Source organism: Heterodontus francisci, chromosome 37 (genome assembly GCF_036365525.1).
Source record: "Heterodontus francisci isolate sHetFra1 chromosome 37, sHetFra1.hap1, whole genome shotgun sequence".
Lineage (NCBI taxonomy): Eukaryota > Metazoa > Chordata > Chondrichthyes > Heterodontiformes > Heterodontidae > Heterodontus > Heterodontus francisci.
This window is the reverse complement of record NC_090407.1, coordinates 27,769,926-27,791,968: the sequence shown is the minus strand read 5'-3', so window position 1 is coordinate 27,791,968 and position 22,043 is coordinate 27,769,926. Positions and strand designations below refer to the sequence as shown.

The window sequence follows — 22,043 nt, the reverse complement described above, 5'->3', positions numbered from 1 at the left end:
TTGGCCTAACCATCAGCCTCAAGAAAACTAACATCATGGGACAGGACGTCAGAAATGCTCTGTCCATCAATATCGGTGACCACGCTCTGAAAGTGGTTCAAGAGTTCACCTACCTAGGCTCAACCATCACCAGTAACCTGTCTCTCGATGCAAAAATCAACAAGCGCATGGGAAAGACGTCCGCTGCTATGTCCAGACTGGCCAAGAGAGTGTGGGAAAATGGCGCACTGACACGGAACACAAAAGTCCGAGTGTATCAACCCTGTGTCCTCAGTACCTTGCTCTATGAGCGACGTCTCAATTCATTCCATCTTCGCTGCCTCCAGAGAATCCTTGGCATCAGGTGGCAGGACTGCATCTCCAACGCAGAAGTCCTCGATGCAGGCAACATCCCCAGCATATACACCCTATTGAGCCAGTGGCGCTTGAGATGGCTTGGCCATGTGAGCCACATGGAAGATGGCAGAATCCCCAAGGACACATTGTACAGCGAGCTCGTCACTGGTATCAGACCCACCAGCCGTCCATGCCTCTGCTTTAAAGACGTCTGCAAACGTGACATGAAGCCCTGTGACATTGATCACAAGTCGTGGGAGTCAGTTGCTAGTGATCGCCAGAGCTGGCAGACAGCCATAAAGGCGGGGCTAAAGAGTGGCGAGTGGAAGAGACTTAGCAGTTGGCAGGAAAAAAGACAGAAGTGCAAGGAGAGAGTCAACTGTGTAACAGCCCCTACAACCAATTTTATCTGCAGCACCTGTGGTAGAGTCTGTCACTGTAGAATTGGCCTTTATAGCCACTCCAGGCGCTGCTCCACAAACCACTGACCACCTCCAGGCGCTTACCCATTGTCTCTCGAGACAAGCAGGCCAAAGAAGAAGACAGCATCAGCTGGACGGCTGGAGTGTGATGCAGAAAGATGCCAACAGCGTGGGTTCAATCGCCATACCGGCTGTGATAGTTCATGGAGGCCTGCCTCCTCACGTTACCCCACGCTTGAGGAGTGGTGACCCTCAAGCTATACATCACCAACTGTCTCTGTCTCTAATGGAGAGAGATTACTCTGGTCCTCTGGGACTATGGCTAGAACAAACCGCATCGGCACACCATTATCAAGGAGTTGATAGAGTTGTTAGAGACAAACTACTTCCTCTGATGGGGGAGTCCAGAACAAGAGGGCATCACCATAAAATTAGAGCTAGGTCATTCAGGGGTGATGTCAGGAAGCATTTCTTCACAAATAGGATAGTTGGAGTCTGGAACACTCCCCACCCGCCCCCCCCACCCCCCCCAAAAAAAAGCTGTTGAGGCTGGGGGTCCATCAAAACAGTTTTTGATAGATTTTTATTAGATAAAAGTATTAAGGGATATGGAATATATATGGAGTTGAAGTACAGATCAGCCTTGATCTAACTGACTGGAACGAGCATGAGGGCCCGAATGGCCTACTCTTGATCCTAAGTTCCACAGCCGTTACATCCCTGCATCAGTGAGGCGCAATGTAAATGCAAATCTTTGTTTTTGAAAATAAAATCCTGACCCCTACACAGCATCATCTCTTGAGGTCATGTCCCTCCCTCCGCTCACCCCACACAATTTTCCCTATAATTCTTACAGGTGTTGGTTCACAACCTAAAACTGGCTGTGATTTGGCCTTAAATTGGCACCGAACCACATCTGAATCAGTAATGGCGTTGGAGATGTCTGACTGGGGCAGAAGTGAGCAGTGTTGTGAGCTGGGACTGCTCAGCGCTGACACTGGATGAAGGTCGGGTCTCAATTCCCCTAGATCAGCAGTAAAAAGAAACTGCACCAGAAATTAAAATGATATTGACAGTCCTTGCCATAAGCAAACTCCAGGCAGTTGAATTGTTTTTCAGTCTTGTCAATACTGCATAAACTTTAAGCAGATATTTTTCTTCATGCTTTGAGGCTAAAGAATTTGCAGAGTAGCGCTAAGAAATTCGATCTCAAATGTAAACCAAACCAGCCAATAACTCATTCCACAAATTGATTTAAGTTCTAATGTTGGGAAGTGCTTTTCTGTGTCTAAGATTATGTCTGCCCCCTTACCAAATGTTCTCTTCTGACTTGGATGCGGTTTCATCAGCACTGGTCTTGGGATATAGACTACATTTTGTTGCTTATCCTTACTTGCCCTCTCCTTGGGGAATGGTGTTCTGAATGGCTTGCTAGGCCACCTCAGAAGACATTAAGGGTCAACCACATACTGTGAGACTGGAGTCATGTGGAGGCCTGCTAACACCAACCCCCAAACCCTGGCTTTCATGGTCATTCTCTCTCCAGGTGCCCATAAATAACCAGAATTTATTGAATTAATTTTCACAGATCGCCACAGTGAGATTTGATCTATCAACGTAGTCTAGCCTAGGATGGTAGCCAATTACACTCCCGTACTCTGGCTATTCTCCATCTATGAAGCCTGATGGAGAGTTTCAGTGGGCTGTCCAATTGTCAAGTCTGACCTTGTATTCAACTGGTGTCCAGTTGCGATCGATTAGGAAAAAGACCCCGAAGCTGAATTTCTCTCCCTAAAACCTAGTTGCACTGAAGCCTTTTGTACAATCTCAACTACTATTGTGGTTCAGGTCAGCTAGCCTAGCACAGACCAGGGATCATGCCTGGGATCTTCCAGTTGTAGGATTTGGTGCTTTTAGTAACTTGGATTTGTGGGAAATATTTTGATAAGTATTAAAAACAGGCCATGTGTGTGTGCCGTACAGTTTTTACTAATTCTCATTCAACACCAAAAACAACAACTTATATTTATACAGTCCCTTTAATGTAGTAAAACATCCCAAGGTGCTTCTCAGGAATGTTATGAAATAAAATTTGACATAAGCCATATAGGGAGATCTTAGAACATGTGCCAAAAGCTTGATCAAAGAGAGGGCGTGATGAGTTCTTTATGTTGTCTGATGCAACATAAATGAGATGCATGGAGTCCAGTTGGTTGAAGATCTCAAACAGGTTTGTTACAGCTAAACTATTATGTGTAGTACAGAACAAACTATTTACAGAGCCTTAGTCTGGGTGTTACAGTTGCAGAGTGACTCTGGCATGTAGTCACATGACTACATCTGGGTACTTAGCTCATTAGCATATTAAGATCTTCAAGGGATCACTCTTAAAGGCAATCATACAACAGAGGGGTTTAAGGAGCATCTTGAAGAGGGGAGAGACGGGCAGAGAGGTTTCTGGAGGGAATTCCAGAACTTGGGGTCAAATCAGCTGAAGGCATGTCTGCCAATGGTGGAGAGATGAAAATTAGGGATGCAGAGAAGGCCAGAATTGGAGGAGGGCTGAGATCGTGGAGGATTGTAGGGCTAAAGGAGGTCACAGAGATGGAGAGGATGAAGGATGTGGACGGATTTGAAAACAACAATGAGAATTGTTGCTGGAGGTGTTGCTGGACCTGCAGTCAATGTAGGTCAGTGAGCAGGGGTAATGAGTAAACTGCACATGATGTAAGTTAGAATACAGGCAACAGTGTTTTGGATTGTAAGGGGGGTGTGGGAGGGTAATAACTAATAAATAGAAAAGCACTACCCAACATTGGAACTTAATCAATTTGTGAAATGAGTTATTGGTTGGGTTGCTTTATGTTTGAGGTTGAATTTATTAGCACAACTCTGCAAATCCTTCAGCCTCAAGGCATGAAAGAAAATATCTGTTTAGAGTTTATGCAGTAGCTTCTCACTTACTGTGTCCTTGAAATTGTCCAAATACCTGGAGATTTCATGTGACACAGTCCCACAAACGCCTCCATTCAGTGTACGGAATGCTGGGTTATATTTAGGCTGGAAGTTATAGTTCCACTGGATGGCAAGAACGCACGCATCCAGCTGAACTTGGCTCTCATATCTTGGTTCCATGAAAGGTGAATGATCACGTGTGGAACAAGACCCCATGATCATTCAGTGTGTACACAAGACAACCAACAACATCTGCCAATCGCTTGACAACCAAGGGCAGAAGCCAAAGCCTTCACCATCAAGGATCAAGGAACCTGCCAACCTTAGATTTAGAAATTTCTACTTTATCCCTGGGATAATTTTAAATGCTGCATTTTAGAAAGAAATGACAAGGGGACCACTTAAGGATGTCAGTCTTGGCTCAGTGATCACATTCTTGCTCATGAGACTGAAGATCGTTGATTCAAGCCGCACCCCGGAGACTTGAGTACGTAATCTAGGCTATCACGTCAGTACCATGCCGAGAGGGTGCTGCACTGTCAGAGATGTTAGACTGAGGTCTTGTCTGCCTTTTCTAGAGGATGCAAAAAAAATCCCAGGCACTTTGAAGAAAGATAGGGCATTTCTCCTGTTGGTGTCCTTCAACTAACATCTCTCCAAAAAATGATTTTCTGGTTACTTATCTCATTGCTGTTTGTGGGTCTTTGCTGTCTGCAAATTGGTTGCTGAGCTTTCTAAAATACAACCCTTCAATTGTTACTTTATGGTCAATGTGGTTCCATTTGACACTAAGCTATCAGTTCAAGAGAAACTGAATTGGCTTAGTTACCTGATCAAGTGGCATGGAATCCCCAGCTGAACTCTAGAGATGTAGCAGTTAAACTGTTCCATCATTGAACCTTCATTGAGTCTCATAGTGAATGATGGCAGCAGTGGATGTCTTTCTCTGAAAAATCTCATTGAGGGCTTTATACACTGTGACTATACTTTTTGCAGCCATTGTTTACTCTCTGAGACTCTAAGTGTCTAGAAGTATCAGCATGAAAAACTCAATTTCCCCCTAAGGTTTCCCTCTCTGATGTGAGTGTTGATCAGGCAGCTACTCCCAAAGCCCAATTTGTTACAAACTAATTGTCTGCAGAGTCTTGTCCCATCTGGGGTGCCAGTTTGTAAAGGTTCTGGGCGGTTCTGAACCTTATTTGGGGTCGTGAACAATTGCAGACAATAATTTCAGTGCAACAGATCAGAGGATTTATTAAGTAACAAAATTATACTTAACAACCAGGCGATAGTTTACAAGTCACACACAGTCTTTACTCCCTGCAGTGCTTGGACACAGAGCAACGCTAGTTCTGACCTCTTCCTTCTTTTCTTTCTCCAGTGTGCCACAGCCGTGTACATTTACTTTTAACCCTTTCTTTGAGGTTAATACCCATAACTGAATGACCTTATTGGTTTTTTAAAGTGACATGCTTGGGGCAAGACTATCCATTACACAGTCCCTTTGTTCTCTAGAGATAAGGGACCACGTGTTTTACAGGAATTCGGGTCATGTAGTTTCCAAGAATCCGGCCATATCACTACAGCCTGAGGCAACCACATGATTAGCCAAGAATCTGAACTCTGGGGGAGTCCCATGCTTTCCAGGAAAGGGTCTGCACTTCTTATATTGTCTTATAAATGAAATTATTAAAGGCGAATAATATTTTTAACCATGACAAAAATAAGAGGGTACATTACATAATCTCAAAACTAATACAACTGAAAGCTAGTCAATGTGACAACTAGGATTTATAACAATAAATATATATAACTGGAGTGTATAATCCTAATGTATACAAATTTGGTGTATAAAATATGGCAGCAAGATTTCAAAATACACTTGATTGATACATGTGCATGGTTAACTGAATCGGAACATCGTTCATATTCTTACAAGGGACCAAGACCCATAGTCAAGGTCATCTCCACAGCTGAATAGAGGAGAGATGAGGTAAATCAAAGGGTAGTAGATGATGGGTGGCAGCCAGTGTATTAAAGCCTCTGGCTGTTAAAATGCATCACCTAGTTTATACAAGGTGTTTTGAAGTAAATGGCTTTATTTGTGACCAGTGTTTGCTTTCTATCTGCAGCTGTACAGTCTCTGGACAGTTTGAATGAACAAATCACATATTTCATCGCGAACAAGTCAGTAATGGCAGACAGACAGCGTGATGACTTATTACCCGAGGAGCAGGACACGCTGAAGAAATCGTTGAGCTTAATGAGACACTTGCTTATGGATGTGCAGGTACAGAACAATTATTTTGTTTGTGTTTTGCCCTTTTATCCCCCAGCTGATTGCTATTGGAAAAAGCTGAGGGTGATGTTGAGAAAGATTGAGGGAACCTCAGGTCCAGTCACTGCTGAGCAGCGCTCAACAAAGCAAATAGAATGTTGAAGTGTATTGTTGCGCTGGTAGAACATAAACTGGAGGCGGTTATGCTAAAACTCTGCAGTGCTTTGGTCAGATGCACCTCAAATACCACATTGAGTTAAGATTAGAGATACAAGGTAGACATTTAGAGTCACAACACCATGTTGGAGGAACCAAACTATGAGGAAAGACTGGACCTAAGGGGGACCTCAAGACAGTAAACAGCATAGAATAGGTGCATCTGGAAGACTACTTCAGACTTCATGGCAGTAGAACAACAGGACACGGGTTCAAACTAATTATATTTAGCACTGTTGACAAGTTCTTCATGCAAATAATGATTGACCCATGAAATGGACTTCTAAGTGGGATAATGGATATGAAAACCCTGAAATAATTTAGGAAGGATCTGGATGCTATGATCTGAGGCAATGTCCAACCTGTGCAAGTGCCATGCTGGCACCAAAGCACGGGACCATGCAGAGATAGAATGTGGGTTTTTTCCCCCTGTGACATACTATGCCACTGCCTGCCATCTGCACCCTATGTAAAGGACCTAAGTGTCATGAAATGCCTCCTCAGTTGCCTATCCTTGAGGACAAATCTGATTGATGGTATCATAGAGCTTCCAGCACTGCTTTTGAAACCCATTGACATGAGGTTTTGAAGCTAATAGATCTGCTTCCAAAACAGGGTACAATTGCCCACATCCTGATATCTTAGAGTGGGAAACAAGTTCGGAACAGACACAAAGGACAGCAAAGTGAATCAGCATCAATAAAACAAGAGGCTCAATTACATCATCCAGTGCCATGAATCATTCAGTTGGCCAAGGCAGGCGCAAGAAGTTTTGGTTGAGTCATTTTTTATTTATCTGAACTTCAGAACTAACACTTTTGAAAATATATATCAACTTGAAATGAGAATTTGATAAGAAAGGCGTTATTTTTCCTTCATCAGCAGCCTAGAGATTATGCATATACAGATACAGATATACACCCCAATACGCAAATCATTAAACTTCATCATCCCTCAATTTAGGTTGCTTTATGTTAGGTTCTATGATGGGTAGATGAACCCCTCCATTGCTCCTATCAGGTTCAAAGAGTACAATGTCAGCCTGTCTTAGTGGTCACTCTTTTGCCACTGCATTATAAGACAGGTTTGCGGCTGCCTGCAATGAATTTGGCCTAACCATCAGCCTCAAGAAAACAAACATCATGGGGCAGGATGTCAGAAATGCTCCATCCATCAATATTGGCGACCACGCTCTGGAAGTGGTTCAAGAGTTCACCTACCTAGGCTTAACTATCACCAGTAACCTGTCTCTAGATGCAGAAATCAACAAGCGCATGGGTAAGGCATCCACTGCTATGTCCAGACTGGCCAAGAGAGTGTGGGAAAATGGCGCACTGACACGGAACACAAAAGTCCGAGTGTATCAGGCCTGTGTCCTCAGTACCTTGCTCTACGGCAGCGAGGCCTGGACAACGTATGCCAGCCAAGAGCGACGTCTCAATTCATTCCATCTTCGCTGCCTCCGGAGAATCCTTGGCATCAGGTGGCAGGACCGTATCTCCAACACAGAAGTCCTCGAAGCGGCCAACACCCCCAGCTTATACACACTACTGAGTCAGCGGCGCTTGAGATGGCTTGGCCATGTGAGCCGCATGGAAGATGGCAGGATCCCCAAAGACACATTGCACAGCGAGCTCACCATTGGTATCAGACCCATCCATGTCTCCGCTTTAAAGACGTGTGCAAACGCGACATGAAATCCTGTGACATTGATCACAAGTCGTGGGAGTCAGTTGCCAGCGTTCGCCAGAGCTGGTGGGCAGCCATAAAGACAGGGCTAAAATGTGGCGAGTCGAAGAGACTTAGCAGTTGGCAGGAAAAAAGACAGAGGCGCAAGGGGAGAGCCAACTGTGCGACAGCCCCGACAAACAAATTTCTCTGCAGCACCTGTGGAAGAGCCTCTCACTCTAGAATTGGCCTTTATAGCCACTCCAGGCGCTGCTTCACAAACCATTGACCACCTCCAGGCGCGTATCCATTGTCTCTCGAGATAAGGAGGCCCAAAAGAAGTATAAGTTCCTAGGATCTTACGCATATAATCTAGACTGATGCTCCAGTGCAGTGCTGAGGGTGTACTGCCTTGTCATAGGTACCATCTTTCAAATGAGGCATTAAACCAAGGGCCTGTTTCAGGTGGGTATTCAAAGATCCCTGGGCACTATTTGAAGAAGAGAAGAGGAGATCACCCGTGTCCTGGGCAACATTTATCCCCCAACTAACACCGTCAACAATAGATTAACTGGCCGTTTATCTCCATTGCTGTTGGTGGGACAGAAATTAGATTCTGCCGACTTCAAAACAATAGTTACTCGATTTAAAAAATAATTAATTGCATCACTTTGGGATGTCCCAATGATGAGATGTATACAAATGCAAGCTATTTCTCTTTAACAGGTCAGGCATACGCAACAACTATTTTCCTTTCTCCTACCTTGGCGCTATTGATGGCCAGGCCATTGGTTTGCCCAAACATGGCCCATATGTGTAAACATATACTTGACAGGGGAAGGGCTTTCATGATTAAGGAGTACATTTAAAGATGTGATACACTTTATTTTTGGAAGCACCTTCGTAAGTACTTATTAACTTGTATCATTACAGAGAATATCACATCAAGATTTATAGGGATTTGTGATGATACAGAACCGTATCCCTGCTCTGAAACATAGAATCATAGAAAGTTTATGGCACAGAAAGAGGCCGCATGGCCCATTGTGTCTGTGTCAGCCGAAAAACGAGCCACCCAGCCTAATCCCACCTTCCAGCATTTGGTCCATAGCCCTGCAGGTTCCAGCACTTGAGGTGCATATCCAGACACCTTTTTAAATGAGTTGAGGGTTTCTGCCTCAACTACCCTTTCAGGCAGTGAGTTCTGGACCCCCACCACCCTCTGGGTGAAAACATTTATTCCTCCTCTCCCCTCTAGTCTTTCTACCAATCATTTTAAATCTATGCCCTTTAATCGTGGACCTCATCGCTAAGGTAAATAGGCCCTTCACATCCGCTCTGTCCAGGCCCCTCACAATTTTGCATATCCCAACCAAATCTTTCCTCATAGCTGCATTTTTCCAGTTCCAGCAACATCCTCATAAATCTCCTCTGTACCCTCGCTAGTGCAATTACATCCTTTCTGTAATGAGGTGACCAGAACTGTACACAGTCTTCAAGTTGTGGCCTAACCAATGATTTATATAGTTCTAGCATAACCTCCCTGCTCTTATATTCTATATCTCAGCTAATAAAGGAAAGGATTCCATATGCCTTCTTAACCACCTTATCGACCTGTCCTGCTACTTTCAGGGATCTGTGGACATTCACTCCAAGGACCCTCACTTCCTCTACACCTCTCTGTATTCTCCCATTAATCATGTATTCCTTTGCCTTGTTTGACCTCCCCAAATGCATCGCCTCATATTTCTCCAGGTCAAATTCCATTTGTCACTTTTCTGCCCACCTGACCAGTCTATCCCAAAGTGCTTCACAGACAATGAATTGCTTAGAAGTAACTGTTGTTGTGTGAGAAAACATCGCAACCGTTTTGCGCACTACAAGGTCCCACAAACAATAATGAGGTGAATGTAATGTTGGTCTATTTTTGGTGGTATTGGTTGAGGAGGAAGATTGGCCAAGACACCAGCACAACTTCCTGCTCAGCTTTGAATAATGTCATGGTTTGTTAGAGTTGCTTTGGTTTAAACTGACTCCAGCTGATCAAATTTGAACTCAGACCTAGACCAGGACTGCGATCGAGACCAAGACCAGTGCCCTTTAATTTCAGAAGCCCAAGACTGGTCTTGAGCCGAGGTCCATGGCTCGATTGTCGATGTAGGAACCCATGAGGACCAATTCTCATGCTAAAATACCAAGAAAAGATCCCCTGCCCATCCAGTCTGTCCAGTTTTCAAAATCATTATCCAATAGGTCCTTTGATAGCTTGGTGGATAAATGTACCACTCATTGCGGTCTGGGATCATGAAGCTAGCAGGTTCACTCCCTGGTCTTTGCTGAGTTAACTGAACCTAAGCTTGGACAGCAGTAGGGTCTACAATTGACTGCAATATTTCTGTGTTGTGGAGTGGAAATATCAGCCAGGTTCCCTGCTTCTGATTGCACTCTAGTACCATGTGTGGACATCCAGCGAGATCACAATCAAGTTGTCTGTGACACCCACCAAAGTTTAACAGATTGCCAACAAGTCTAGGCTAACACATAACAAAAAGAGACTTGGCGACCTGGCCAACATTTCTCTCTCAACTAACAGGGTATAACATTTGCAGTCCTCCAGTACTGTTCCCTTATCTAAGGAAGATTGGAAAATTGTGGCCACAGCCTCTGCTATCTCCACTCTTACTTCCCTCAGCAACCTAGCATGCATCCCATCTGGACTGCATGATTTTTCTACTTTGAGCACTGTCAACATTTTAAGTACCTCCACTTTATCAATTTTTATCCTATCCAATTCCTCTAGTATCTCCTCCTTTACTGTGACATTGGAAGCATCCTCTTTAGTGAAGACAGATGCAAAGTATTCATTTAGTACCTCAGCCATGTCCTCTGTCTCCACAAGAAGATTGCCCTTTTGGCCCCTAATCAGCCCACCCTCCTCTTCTACCCTTTTACTATTTCTTTCTTTCTTTTGGGCCTCCTTATCTCGAGAGACAATGGATACGCGCCTGGAGGTGGTCAGTGGTTTGTGAAGCAGCGCCTGGAGTGGCTATAAAGGCCAATTCTGGAGTGACAGGCTCTTCCACAGGTGCTGCAGAGAAATTTGTTTGTCGGGGATGTTGCACAGTTGGCTCTCCCCTTGCGCCTCTGTCTTTTTTCCTGCCAACTACTAAGTCTCTTCGACTCGCCACAATTTAGCCCTGTCTTTATGGCTGCCCGCCAGCTCTGGCGAATGCTGGCAACTGACTCCCACGACTTGTGATCAATGTCACACGATTTCATGTCACGTTTGCAGACGTCTTTATAACGGAGACATGGACGGCCGGTGGGTCTGATACCAGTGGCGAGCTCGCTGTACAATGTGTCTTTGGGGATCCTGCCATCTTCCATGCGGCTCACATGGCCAAGCCATCTCAAGCGCCGCTGACTCAGTAGTGTGTATAAGCTGGGGGTGTTGGCCGCTTCAAGGACTTCTGTGTTGGAGATATAGTCCTGCCACCTGATGCCAAGTATTCTCCGAAGGCAGCGAAGATGGAATGAATTGAGACGTCGCTCTTGGCTGGCATACGTTGTCCAGGCCTCGCTGCCGTAGAGCAAGGTACTATTTACTATTTACACACATATAAAAGACTTTTAGGTTCCCTTTTATGTTTGCCATTAATCTGTTCTCATGCTCTCCCTTTGCCCTTCATTTCCTCTTTCCATAGGCCTCTGTACTTTCTGAATTCATCTTGGTTCTCTACCGTATTATGAGCCTGACATTTATCATAAGCCTACTTTTTCTGTTTCCTTTTAATTACATAGAATACACTGCACAGAAACAGGCCATTCAACCCAACCAGTCCATGCTGGGATTTATGCTCCACTTGAGCCTCCTCCCATACTTCCTCATGTAATTTTATTTGCATAATTCTCTATTCCCTTCTCCCTCATATGCTTATCTAGCTTTTCCTTAAATGCATCTATACTATTTGTCTCAACTTCTCCCTGTGGTAACGAATTCCACATTCTCACCACTCTCTGGGTAAAGAGATTTCTTCTGAATTCCCTATTTGATTTCTTGGTTACTATCTTATATTATTGGCTCTCTACCTTTAGTCAGCCAGGTATCTCTAACTTTGGATGTCCTTCCTTCCCACCAACCTCTCCCCCCGCCCACCCCCGACCAACCCCCATGGTAATGTCTAATCAGTACTCACACCATATCGTCTTTGAAGGCCGCCTGCCAGTCAGTCTTTGACTGTAATCCACCTGGGCCAGATTCCCATTCATTTCACTAAAATTAGCCTTCCTCCAGTTGATTATTTTCACACGTGTTTGTTTCACTGTCCTTTTCCATAACTCCTGTAAAACTGTGATCATGATCGCTGTTCCCCAAATGCTCCCCCACTGAAACGTGCTCTGTTTGCCCCACTTCATTCCCCAGAACCAGATCTACCACTGCTTCCTTTCTGATTGGACTAGAAACATGCTGATCAAGAAAGATCTCTTGGATACATTTCATGAATTCCTCCCCTTATTTGTTCTTAACACTGTTATTTTCCCAGTTTATGTGAGGATAATTGAAGTCCCTCATTATCACTCCCTTACAATTCTTGCATCTTTCTGGTTTACTTCTCTATCTCCTTCCCGCTATTTGGTGGCCTATAATATGCATGCAGCAATGTAGTAGCTCCTCGATTGTTCATTCTAACCAAACAGATTCTTTGAACCTTCAAGTACGTCATCCCTTTCCAGTGCTGTAACTGTATCTTTGATCAGTACTGCCTGACTCCCTCCTTTTTTTTTTTTTGTTCCCTATCTTTCCTGAATACCTTGAGTAGCCAGGAATATTAAGTTGCCAGTCTTGACTTTGTAAGCCAGGCCTCCGTTAATGCCACAATATCATTTATCCCATGTGGCCATTTATGACTGCAGCTCACCAACCTTATTCACCACATTCCGTGCATTGACAAACACATTTCCCGGCACCCACCACCCCCCACCCCCGTCTCACCCCTCCTATTTCTTACCTACTCTTATTCTAATGTTGTTTGTCTCTCACAGGCCTCTGTGCACCTTATTTCTTCTCTCTACCCGATGCCCCTCGCCCTGCCAAATTGGGCTAAAGTCTTAGTTTAATAGGAGCTCAGATGTGGTCAAGTCAGTGTGGCCAGCTGGGTTCCCATTCCGCGATTGCTCTGATCAACACACAGTACAGCTGTCGCATGCCAGTAGTTCCTTCCTCAGCATGAGATTCCCTGCCATCCTCAAGGAATCCAGCGATTGCTGTTCAGGCCGATATTTAAGTGAAAACAAACCCCTCTCTTGACCCTGGGAGGCCTGATGCAGCTCTGATCCAAGCCGTGCTTAATGTTACCGTACGCTAAATGCCTCATTTTTCTCAGCATGCACAGGCAATCAGGGAGCTTTGTCTGCATGCAACTAATATTGGAAAACCACCTTCTAACTGTGCAATCACTAAACAGAAGCCAGGCTGCAGGAACTGGATGAGCAGTTTTGCATAGTGCTACCCCGCAGTCCCCCCTTCCGTCCGCACCCGACCACCACTCTGCCCCCATCTCCCCAATCATCTCCAATTGCACCATACAACTAACAGGCCCATTCTCCAAGCTCGCAACATATAGCAGAGGCAGCAGTAATTACTAACTTTAAGGTGTTTGTCACTTCCTTGCCTGCCTTGCAGAGCGAAAACCTGATCACTTATTGTGGAATGTAGGATAAATGGAAAGGAGAATTTTGGTGGTGAGTTGCAAGGGCCAATTATTGGCAGAACTCTCCCAGAAATTCCCCCTCTCCCAGGGTTGCCATCCCTCCAGGAGTGTCATGGAGTCTCCAGGAATTAAAGAATGATCTTCAGGACACTGCTGCAGAGAGAGAGAAATCCATCACGACTTGTAAAATGTGCTTATTTTCATTTTTTTTCAACACATTGTTATAAAAATATTAGGGATTGATTTAAAAAAAGGCTGTTTCACTAATGGTCAAGAATCATCCAATTGGGTAACAAAGAGGCTGCTCACTTTCCAATTGGTGCAGGAATGTGGTGCCCTGTGAGGATGGATGTGTGGAGTAACCAATGGGGGGAGGGTGGAGGCGGGGTGGGGTGGTTGGAGGTCATGTGATGATCTCCAGGAATGCATCCAACCAAAGTTGGCAATCCTGCCCCCACCCCCCCAACCCCTGGAGGTTAAAAAGCTGCCTTTAATCTATCTTTCATTCATCCTTTAACCATTATGTGCCAGGGTTTTAAATAATATTCGGTGATTTAGCCACTGAATATGAACAGTCATACTCGTGAGGGGGAATTTCGTGGTCAATATTGACAATTTCCCAAGAACCTCCTTCAAATATTGACGCATCCTGCATTCCCAGAAAATATTGATACAGACTCAGTGATTCCCTGGATGCCACAACCTGTGTTTGAGATAAAAGACTGCAACCAACCGAATCGAGCAGAAAATTCCCACCACTATATCTTGATCATCCAATGTAGAAGGGGAAAAGAAGGAACTTTTTATAGTGTGCTTAGATCTTTGCATGTGAAGCACCAAGTTTCTATCAAGTGCTTGCTGCTGTGACAGTGATCACATGGTAGTCAGTTGGAAATGAAACAACACACTCAAAGAAGCTCTTAATCACATTTCCAGCCAGTATCCCTTTGAAAGTTGTGCTTGCACAAGGGTGCAGTGTTATCAGTCTCAGATGCAAGAGCACAGTCACCTCGACGTGATCATTACTGAAGCACAGCCACAGGAAGGGGCACAAGGTAGAATCTGGAGATGGGGGATCAGACTCAACAGAGGTTAATTGAAAGTCCTACCATTTTGACATTTCTCTATGGGGAATCATAGAATGATTAGAGCACAGAAGGAGGCCATTTGACTGTCGTCATGTCTGCTCACCGCAAGAGCAACTAACCCAGTCCCATTCCCCCACCATTTCCCCGTAGCCCCTGCAAATATTTTCTCTTCAGATAATTATCTAATGTCCTTGAGGCCTCGATTGAACCTGCCTCCACCACAGTCTCAGGCAGTGCAATAAGTGGTCAAAATGTAAGACAAAGCTGATCCAATAGGCATCCCTTCTCTCACCTCTACCCTCTGACCTCTCTCTCTGTTGTAACCTTCCTTGTCTCTATTTTACTGATAATACGCATGGAAGATTGGTTAAGAAGGTAAGAGCCCATGGGATCCAGGGCAATTTGGCAAATTGGATCCAAAATTGGCTTAGTGGCAGGAGGCAGAGGGTAATGGTCAAGGGCTGTTTTTGCGAGTGGAAGCCTGTGACCAGTGGTGTACCCACAGGGATCGGTGCTGGGATCCTTTCTGTTTGTAGTGTACATTAATGATTTAGACGTGAATATAGGAAATATGATCAGTAATTTTGGCAGATGGCATGAAAATTGGTGGTGTCGTAGATAGTGAGGAGGAAATCCTTAGATTACAGGACAATATAGATGGGCTGGTAAGATGGGCGGAGCAGTGGCAAATGAAATTTAATCCTGAGAAGTGTGAGGTAAAGCATTTTGGGAGGACTAACAAGGCAAGGGAATACACAATGGATGGTAGATCCTAGGAAGTACAGAAAATCAGAGGGACCTTGGTGTACTTGTCCATAGATCACTGAAGGCAGCAGCATAGGTAGATAAGGTGGTTAGGAAGGCATATGGGATACTTGCCTTTATTAGCCGAAGCATAGAATATAAGAGCAGGGAGGTTATGATGGAGCTGTATAAAACGCTATTTAGGCCACAGCTGGAGTACTGTGTACAGTTCTGGGCACCACTATAGGAAGGATGTGATTGCAGTGGAGAGGGTGCAGAGGTGATTCACCAGGATGTTGCCTGGGCTGGAGTATTTCAACTATGAAGAGAGACTGAGAAGGCTAGGGTTGTTTTGCTTGGAGCAGAGAAGGCTGAGGGGGGACATGATTGAGGTGTACAAGATTATGAGGGGCATTGATAGGTTAGATAGGAGGAAACTTTTTCCCTTAGCAGAGGGGTCAAGAACCAGGGGGCATGGATTTAGGGTAAGGGGCAGGAGGTTTAGGAGAGATTTGAGGAAACATTTTTTCACCCAGAGGATGGTTGGAATCTGGAACACACTGCCTGAAGAGGTGGTGGAGGCAGGAACCCTCGCAACATTTAAGAAGTATTTAGATGACCACTTGAAACACCATAGCATACAGGGCTATGGGCCAAGTGCAGGAATATGGGATTGGAATAGCTGGGTGCTGTATGGCTGGCACGGACATGTTGGGCCGAAGGGCCTGTTTCTGTGCTGTATAACTCTGTGACTATGACTATTAGTTGTGCTGCCCTGAGCTTTCCTTTTTTTATTCTGCCTAAGGCTAAGGTCTAAGTACAAGTTCTACATGCTCCTCCCCCACCCTACGTCATCACTGTGTCCAGATTAAGACTCATCTCCTGGTCTCACAATCTAACTCATTCTTTCCCAAGATATTGAGAAGCCAGAACTCCTCACCTCCTCAGCCTTCCTTTCCTCTTACAATCTACAAGCTTTTGAAAACCGAAGTTCGCCATCTCCTCCTCCTGATTCTCTTCAATACGATACTTTGACACTAAGGCCGTCAATCCAGGTTTCTCCATTTTTCAAAAAAAATGACCTGTTTTCACAGTCTTTCTCAAAATGTAGCCGTGACTGGATGTATTTGATCTCTCGTCCTCAGGTTAAATTGAATCTGTCACACTCGGTCTATTCTGTTGGCTGCCAACATGTTTCAAAGCTTGACCTGTCGGGGTTGTAATTTATACCATGTATCAGAACATCAAATGCTGGATGTGCTTTTTCAATGTTTCAACTTCTGTTACACCAGAGATGACTGTGCTGCTATTTGGCAAACGTATAACGTGTTAATGTGACAATCCTCTGTCCCCTACTTTAACGCCCATGTTAAGATGCTCAGGATGCTCACAGATAAAGGAATGCAGTACAGATATGTTAAGCATTCTTCCCCAAATCTCACCAATAGTAATTTCAGAACTAGAATATTTTGAACATGTAATGCAGTGTAATTGTGGTCATCCTTGTCTCCAGCTCTGTCAATCCCCGCTCACCAGTTCTACCCTCCTGTTCTCTTGGAGAAATATTGGCTTCCTTCCAATACCACACACAAGTGGTCTATGAGCCCAAACAGCGAATGTTAGCATGAAAGACATCACAGCTAGTTAGTTCTATGCTGGATAATGATCAGAAAAAGGGAACTGCTGACTGATTTTTTTTTTCTCCTGCCTCCCCAGCTGAGATCAGCGATTCCCTATGTGACTCAGTACCACACCAGGCAGTGCATTGACTCCCTTGAGTTGAAAGAATCCTTAAATGCAATTAAAATAACAGCAGAACAGGCACAAGGGGAGACAATCAATGTGATATCAGTACTGTTGATTGAGAGCTTTTCACTGATATGAATTAAATCTTCATTCAGGACACAGAGTCAGTGGCAGTGACTGGAGACTCAGCTTCTATAAATGGCTGTGAGCCTGAGGCACACAGTCCTTTAAATGGGAATTTAGGTGCAATGTTATAATATGGAACTTGGTACTGCATGTCGTAGTTGAGGTGAATAGAAAAGATGCATTTAAGAGGAATCTAGATAAGAACATGAGGGAGAAACGAATAGAAGGATATGTTGATAGGGTTTAATGGCGTATGGTGGGAGGAGGATTATGTGAAGTATAAACACGTGCATTGGCTAGTTGGGCCAAATTGCCAGTTTCTGTGCTCTACATTCTATGTAATGTTATTTGTTTCTTTCTCACTGGCTGTACCAAACCTATCCTGTAGTCATGGCTGCAACCTTCTGCACTCTCTTTGGTATTGACCGAGGAAACGCTCACACCATGATAGATAGTGTTTGCTGCCATTTCTTTCTGACCTGGGGAAGGGTTGCTTCCTTGGTAATTATGTGGCTCTGCCACAGCTGGCAGTCCCTGGCAATGCCCATTGCCCAATCTGTGCACCACCGACTTTACGTGAGTCCTCCTGTCAAGCTGTGATCATCAGTTAGGTCTGTAAAAGCACCTGCTCCTACAGCCTGTTGGCCATGTCATGGCACACCTGAATGGTCAGCTCTGGTGGCCTGATTTCACAGAAGGAAATAATACTGTTTGTTTTTTTTATTTCTCCAGGCGCTGGGATATTTCAGCCTCTGGAGGTAAATGACATAAGGAATGGGGCCTGCTAATATTTTGCAAATGTGTGTTGTTGTAATGGTCTTCCATCGTTTGTGTAATGCCAGTTATATTCTGTTCATCCTCCCTCCAACAAGTAGGGGTGAGGAGGGTGATTCCCCTTTACGTCATTTCAGCAACCGGGGGTGGTAAACACAGAGTTCAAAGTGCAGCTGGAATCACTAATGAAACATGACCTTATGCATTGAGGTGTTTGCATGCACAGCACGCTGCTCTAGTGGAAACAGCCAAAGAATCTGAACAATTCCTCTAATGTTGCATGTGAACCGGGAGGCAAATGCACTGGGGTATTAACTGGGAATCTGTGGCTTCACTGTCAAGATTTCACTGAGCAGGTCTGTGGAAAACCAAAGGAGGAGCTCCCCAATGGTGCAATTGGGAATTGTATCTCCTGAAATGAGCCAGATAGAGCACAAGATCCGAAGTCCCATCTCGTTCACTCAAGACCCCCTGTGTTTGCCGACCAGCATTGGCCCCAAGTCCAGCAACACTTCAATTTTTAAAATTCTCCTCCTTATTCAAATCCCTGCGAAGCCTCATCCCTGTCTATTTCTGTAACCTCCTCTTGCTCTACAACCCTTGTACTCCTCAAATTGGCCTGTTGCACATCCCCAATTTCCTTTGCTCTACTGTTGATGGCCGTGCCTTCAGCTACCTGGGCTCGAAGCTCCAGAATTCCCTTCCTAAACCTCTCCTCCTCTCTCTACCTCCTTAACCCTCTTCTCCTCTCAACCTCACTACCTCCCTCCTCCTTAAGTTCCTCCTTAAAATCTACCTCTTTGACAAAGCCTTTTACCATCGGTTCTAATGTCTCTTTGTGACTTGGTGTCAATGTTCGGTCTGAATAAGCTGCTGTGAAACACCTTGGGACATTTTACTATGTTAAAGATGCTATGTGAGTGCAAGTTCTTGTTGTTTTGTCTGTTTAATGGTAGGGTTTTAGCTAGTTAAACTCCAGCAGTGGCCCTGTGTATATGGAGGCCTTCAGCCATGGCACTGCCAAACTCCACTTCAATTCTTTGGACTTGTGGAATTGGGATGTCCCTCTGGTAAGAGAGTGGGCTTATAAGACAATCTATCCATGTGGTTTGTCCAGCTGTTTGGTTTGGAGATTTGGAGATGAAGAGTCTTGGTGCATGTCAGACAACAGCTGAGTGAATAAGGCAATTTCCTTTCCCCTCCCAACTGCTCAGTTTCCTTCTGTGGGCTGTGCAGACCAGGAAGGTTCGATCACCACTCTGTGCTGAGTTACTTGAGCCACAATTAGTCAAAGCACCCTAGGTTAGGGAGGGTGAAATGAACCAGAGTTACCACTTTTGATTGATGTTCCATGAGCCCTGCCTGGATGCGAGTCTCATGTATATCAGGTGGGCGTAAGCGTTGGGTGGGTATCGGAAAAGGTCAGGCTCGGCTGTGATGACCATCACAGTCACTCCAGCAATAAATCAATGTCTTCAGCAGAGGGCCTGCACTGTCAGCCTGGTTGTGGTGTCCACAATCCTTTGGTAGCTGTGGGTTTTCTGTTGAACTATTCTTTTTCCTTATTGCACACTTGGAAGAATGTTAACAATGACAGTCAAGTTGCACCTCAGTCAAATGTGGTTGCTGACTCATGTAGTGGGATTGCCGAATCACTCATAATGTGAAGCTATTGAATTTAATCAGGTAACGGAGGCATGACCGCTCGCTCACCCTCTTTGCAGAATGAGCTCTCTCCCTCACCTTTCTCTCTCTCCCTCTCAGTGGACCCATCCCTCTCTGTCTGTCTGTCTGTCTACATGGTAGGTTTGCTGGAATTTCCCATCTGCAGAAGATGCTACAGGTAGAAGTGGTTTGGGTGAGAGTTGGCGCAAGCCCTGGAGAGTTGCTCAACCCTGAACTCTTTCTTTGCAGCTCAGCAAGGAAGGTTGGGGTGTCCATACACAATGGCTATTGGGAACTGAGGTGGAGAATCAAGGTCCAAAGTGTAGGACATCACCAACACTGAGAAGAGTGGGAGAGAAGATGAGTAGAATCAGCAATAGTGATTAAGTACAGCAAGCTTGGGGTTTAATGTTTGTAAGAGGAAGGAAGGCTGAAGGATGTTTACTCAGTTTTGGCCAATATTTATCCCTCAATCAGCTTTACTAGAAAACAGGTCATTATGACATCGCTGTTTGTGAGATCTTGTGCGCAAATTGGCTGCTGTGTTTCCTAATTGCAAAAGTGACTCCACTTCATTGGCTGTAAAGTGCCTTGGGATGTCCTGAGGTCATGAAAGGCGCTATATAAATGCATGTCTTTCAAGTGCTTGTGTCTGGAAAAACAACCATTCACCACTACTCTCTGTCTCTCGGCCAAATCCGTATCCCAGAATCATTAATCCCATGCATTTTAACTTGTTGATAATTCTATGTGATGGAAAGAATGGTGCGGAGGAGAAGGAGGTGACAAGTATGCGTTGAGGAGGAGGAGGAGCATGCAGCGAAGGGGATGCTGCAGCATAAAGTCGAGGGAGTGTTTGTTGTGAGACGAGCTGCTTGGTCAAACACAGTCTGAGGTACATTGAGCTGACAACCAGAATTATTCCGACTTGCACATTTTTTGTGTGTCTCCAAGATTCTTTCTTGCAAGGTCATCCTTCAGACTTCTTTCGTGGATCTGTAAACTCAATAAGACAGAATTCACACTTTCCTCTGAACGATTAGAAGGCTCATCCAGGCAGGTCTAGTTTCAGTGTATACATGGGGCAGTGAAAGTCAGCAGTTGAAAAACAATCATGTTTCAGGCATCTGTGAGGTTCTTCTTCCTGAAGGCACTGATCTTGCCCTGTGTGCTGGTGCACGATGGCCTAAACTGCAGCCTATGGGCCACATGACCCAGCAACCTTAAAGCTCAGGCCTCTCTGTGGTTATGTACAATCATAGAATGGTTACAGCACAGAAGGAGGCCATTCAGCCTGTCATGTCCATGCCAGCTCTCTGCAAGTGCAGCTCACCTTGTCCCACTCCCCCACCTGTTCCCAATGCTGTCGCCTCACTGGTGGATAAATCACACAATCAGAACATGAAAATCTGAGAGATTTACAAGTTTTTGGGAACAAGAATTTAAACATTTGGTGACACCATTGTGAGGTGGGGTTGCGGCTAACAGCAAACAGAGTCTACTTTGCAACAAACAGTGTCTATTTCAACAGCCTGTGAACCATAGCAAACAGAACTCACTACAGAAGCCTCCCAATAAAAGCAGGACTATTTCTCCAGCAAAATGCAGTGAGTGGAGGATAGTTCTTCTCTCTCTTTGGCCTCCTTGTCTCGAGAGACAATGGGTAAGCGCCTGCAGGTGGTCAGTGGTTTGTGAAGCAGTGCCTGGAGTGGCTATAAAGGCCAATTCTAGAGTGACAGGCTCTTCCACAGGTGCTGCAGATAAAATTGGTTGTCAGGGCTGTTACAACAGTTGACTCTCCTCTTGCGCTTCTGTCTTTTTTCCTGCCAACTGCTAAGTCTCTTCGACTTGCCACACTTTAGCCCCGCCTTTATGGTGGCCCGCCAGCTCTGGCAATTGCTGGCAACTGACTCCCACAACTTGTGATCAATGTCACAGGACTTCATGTCGCCTTTGCAGACGTCTTTAAAGTGGAGACATGGACGGCCGGTGGGTCGGATACCAGTGACGAGCTCGCTGTACAATGTGTCCTTGGGGATCCTGCCATCTTCCATGTGGCTCACATGGCCAAGGATAGTTACATAATACAAATTACATCAATCACAGTCACTTACAGCAGTGCAGTCTCCAGGCCTGATTGATAGGAGAATTACTCAATTACCTCTTTCTGACTGGGAATAGTGGTGTCACTTTATGCAGCTTTACACTTTTTATGTGATCCCAAGTCTCCATAACGCACGCCCAAGTGGCCCAGGAAAGACAAAAAGGCTGCATGGCTCCACTGTACAGTTCCAGCAGGCCTCCAGTACTTGGT

At 45.0% G+C, this 22,043-nt stretch overlaps 1 protein-coding gene across 2 annotated transcripts in view; it reads left to right on the top strand.

The window, feature by feature from the left end:
* LOC137352210 (kazrin-like) overlaps positions 1–22,043 on the top strand; it is a 528,676-nt gene that overhangs the window by 96,415 nt on the left and 410,218 nt on the right. For both annotated transcript variants that reach the window (XM_068017431.1, XM_068017432.1), the window contains exon 2: positions 5,846–6,003. In XM_068017431.1, coding sequence (XP_067873532.1) covers positions 5,846–6,003 — 158 coding nt within the window. The remainder of the gene's footprint in view (positions 1–5,845; positions 6,004–22,043) is intronic.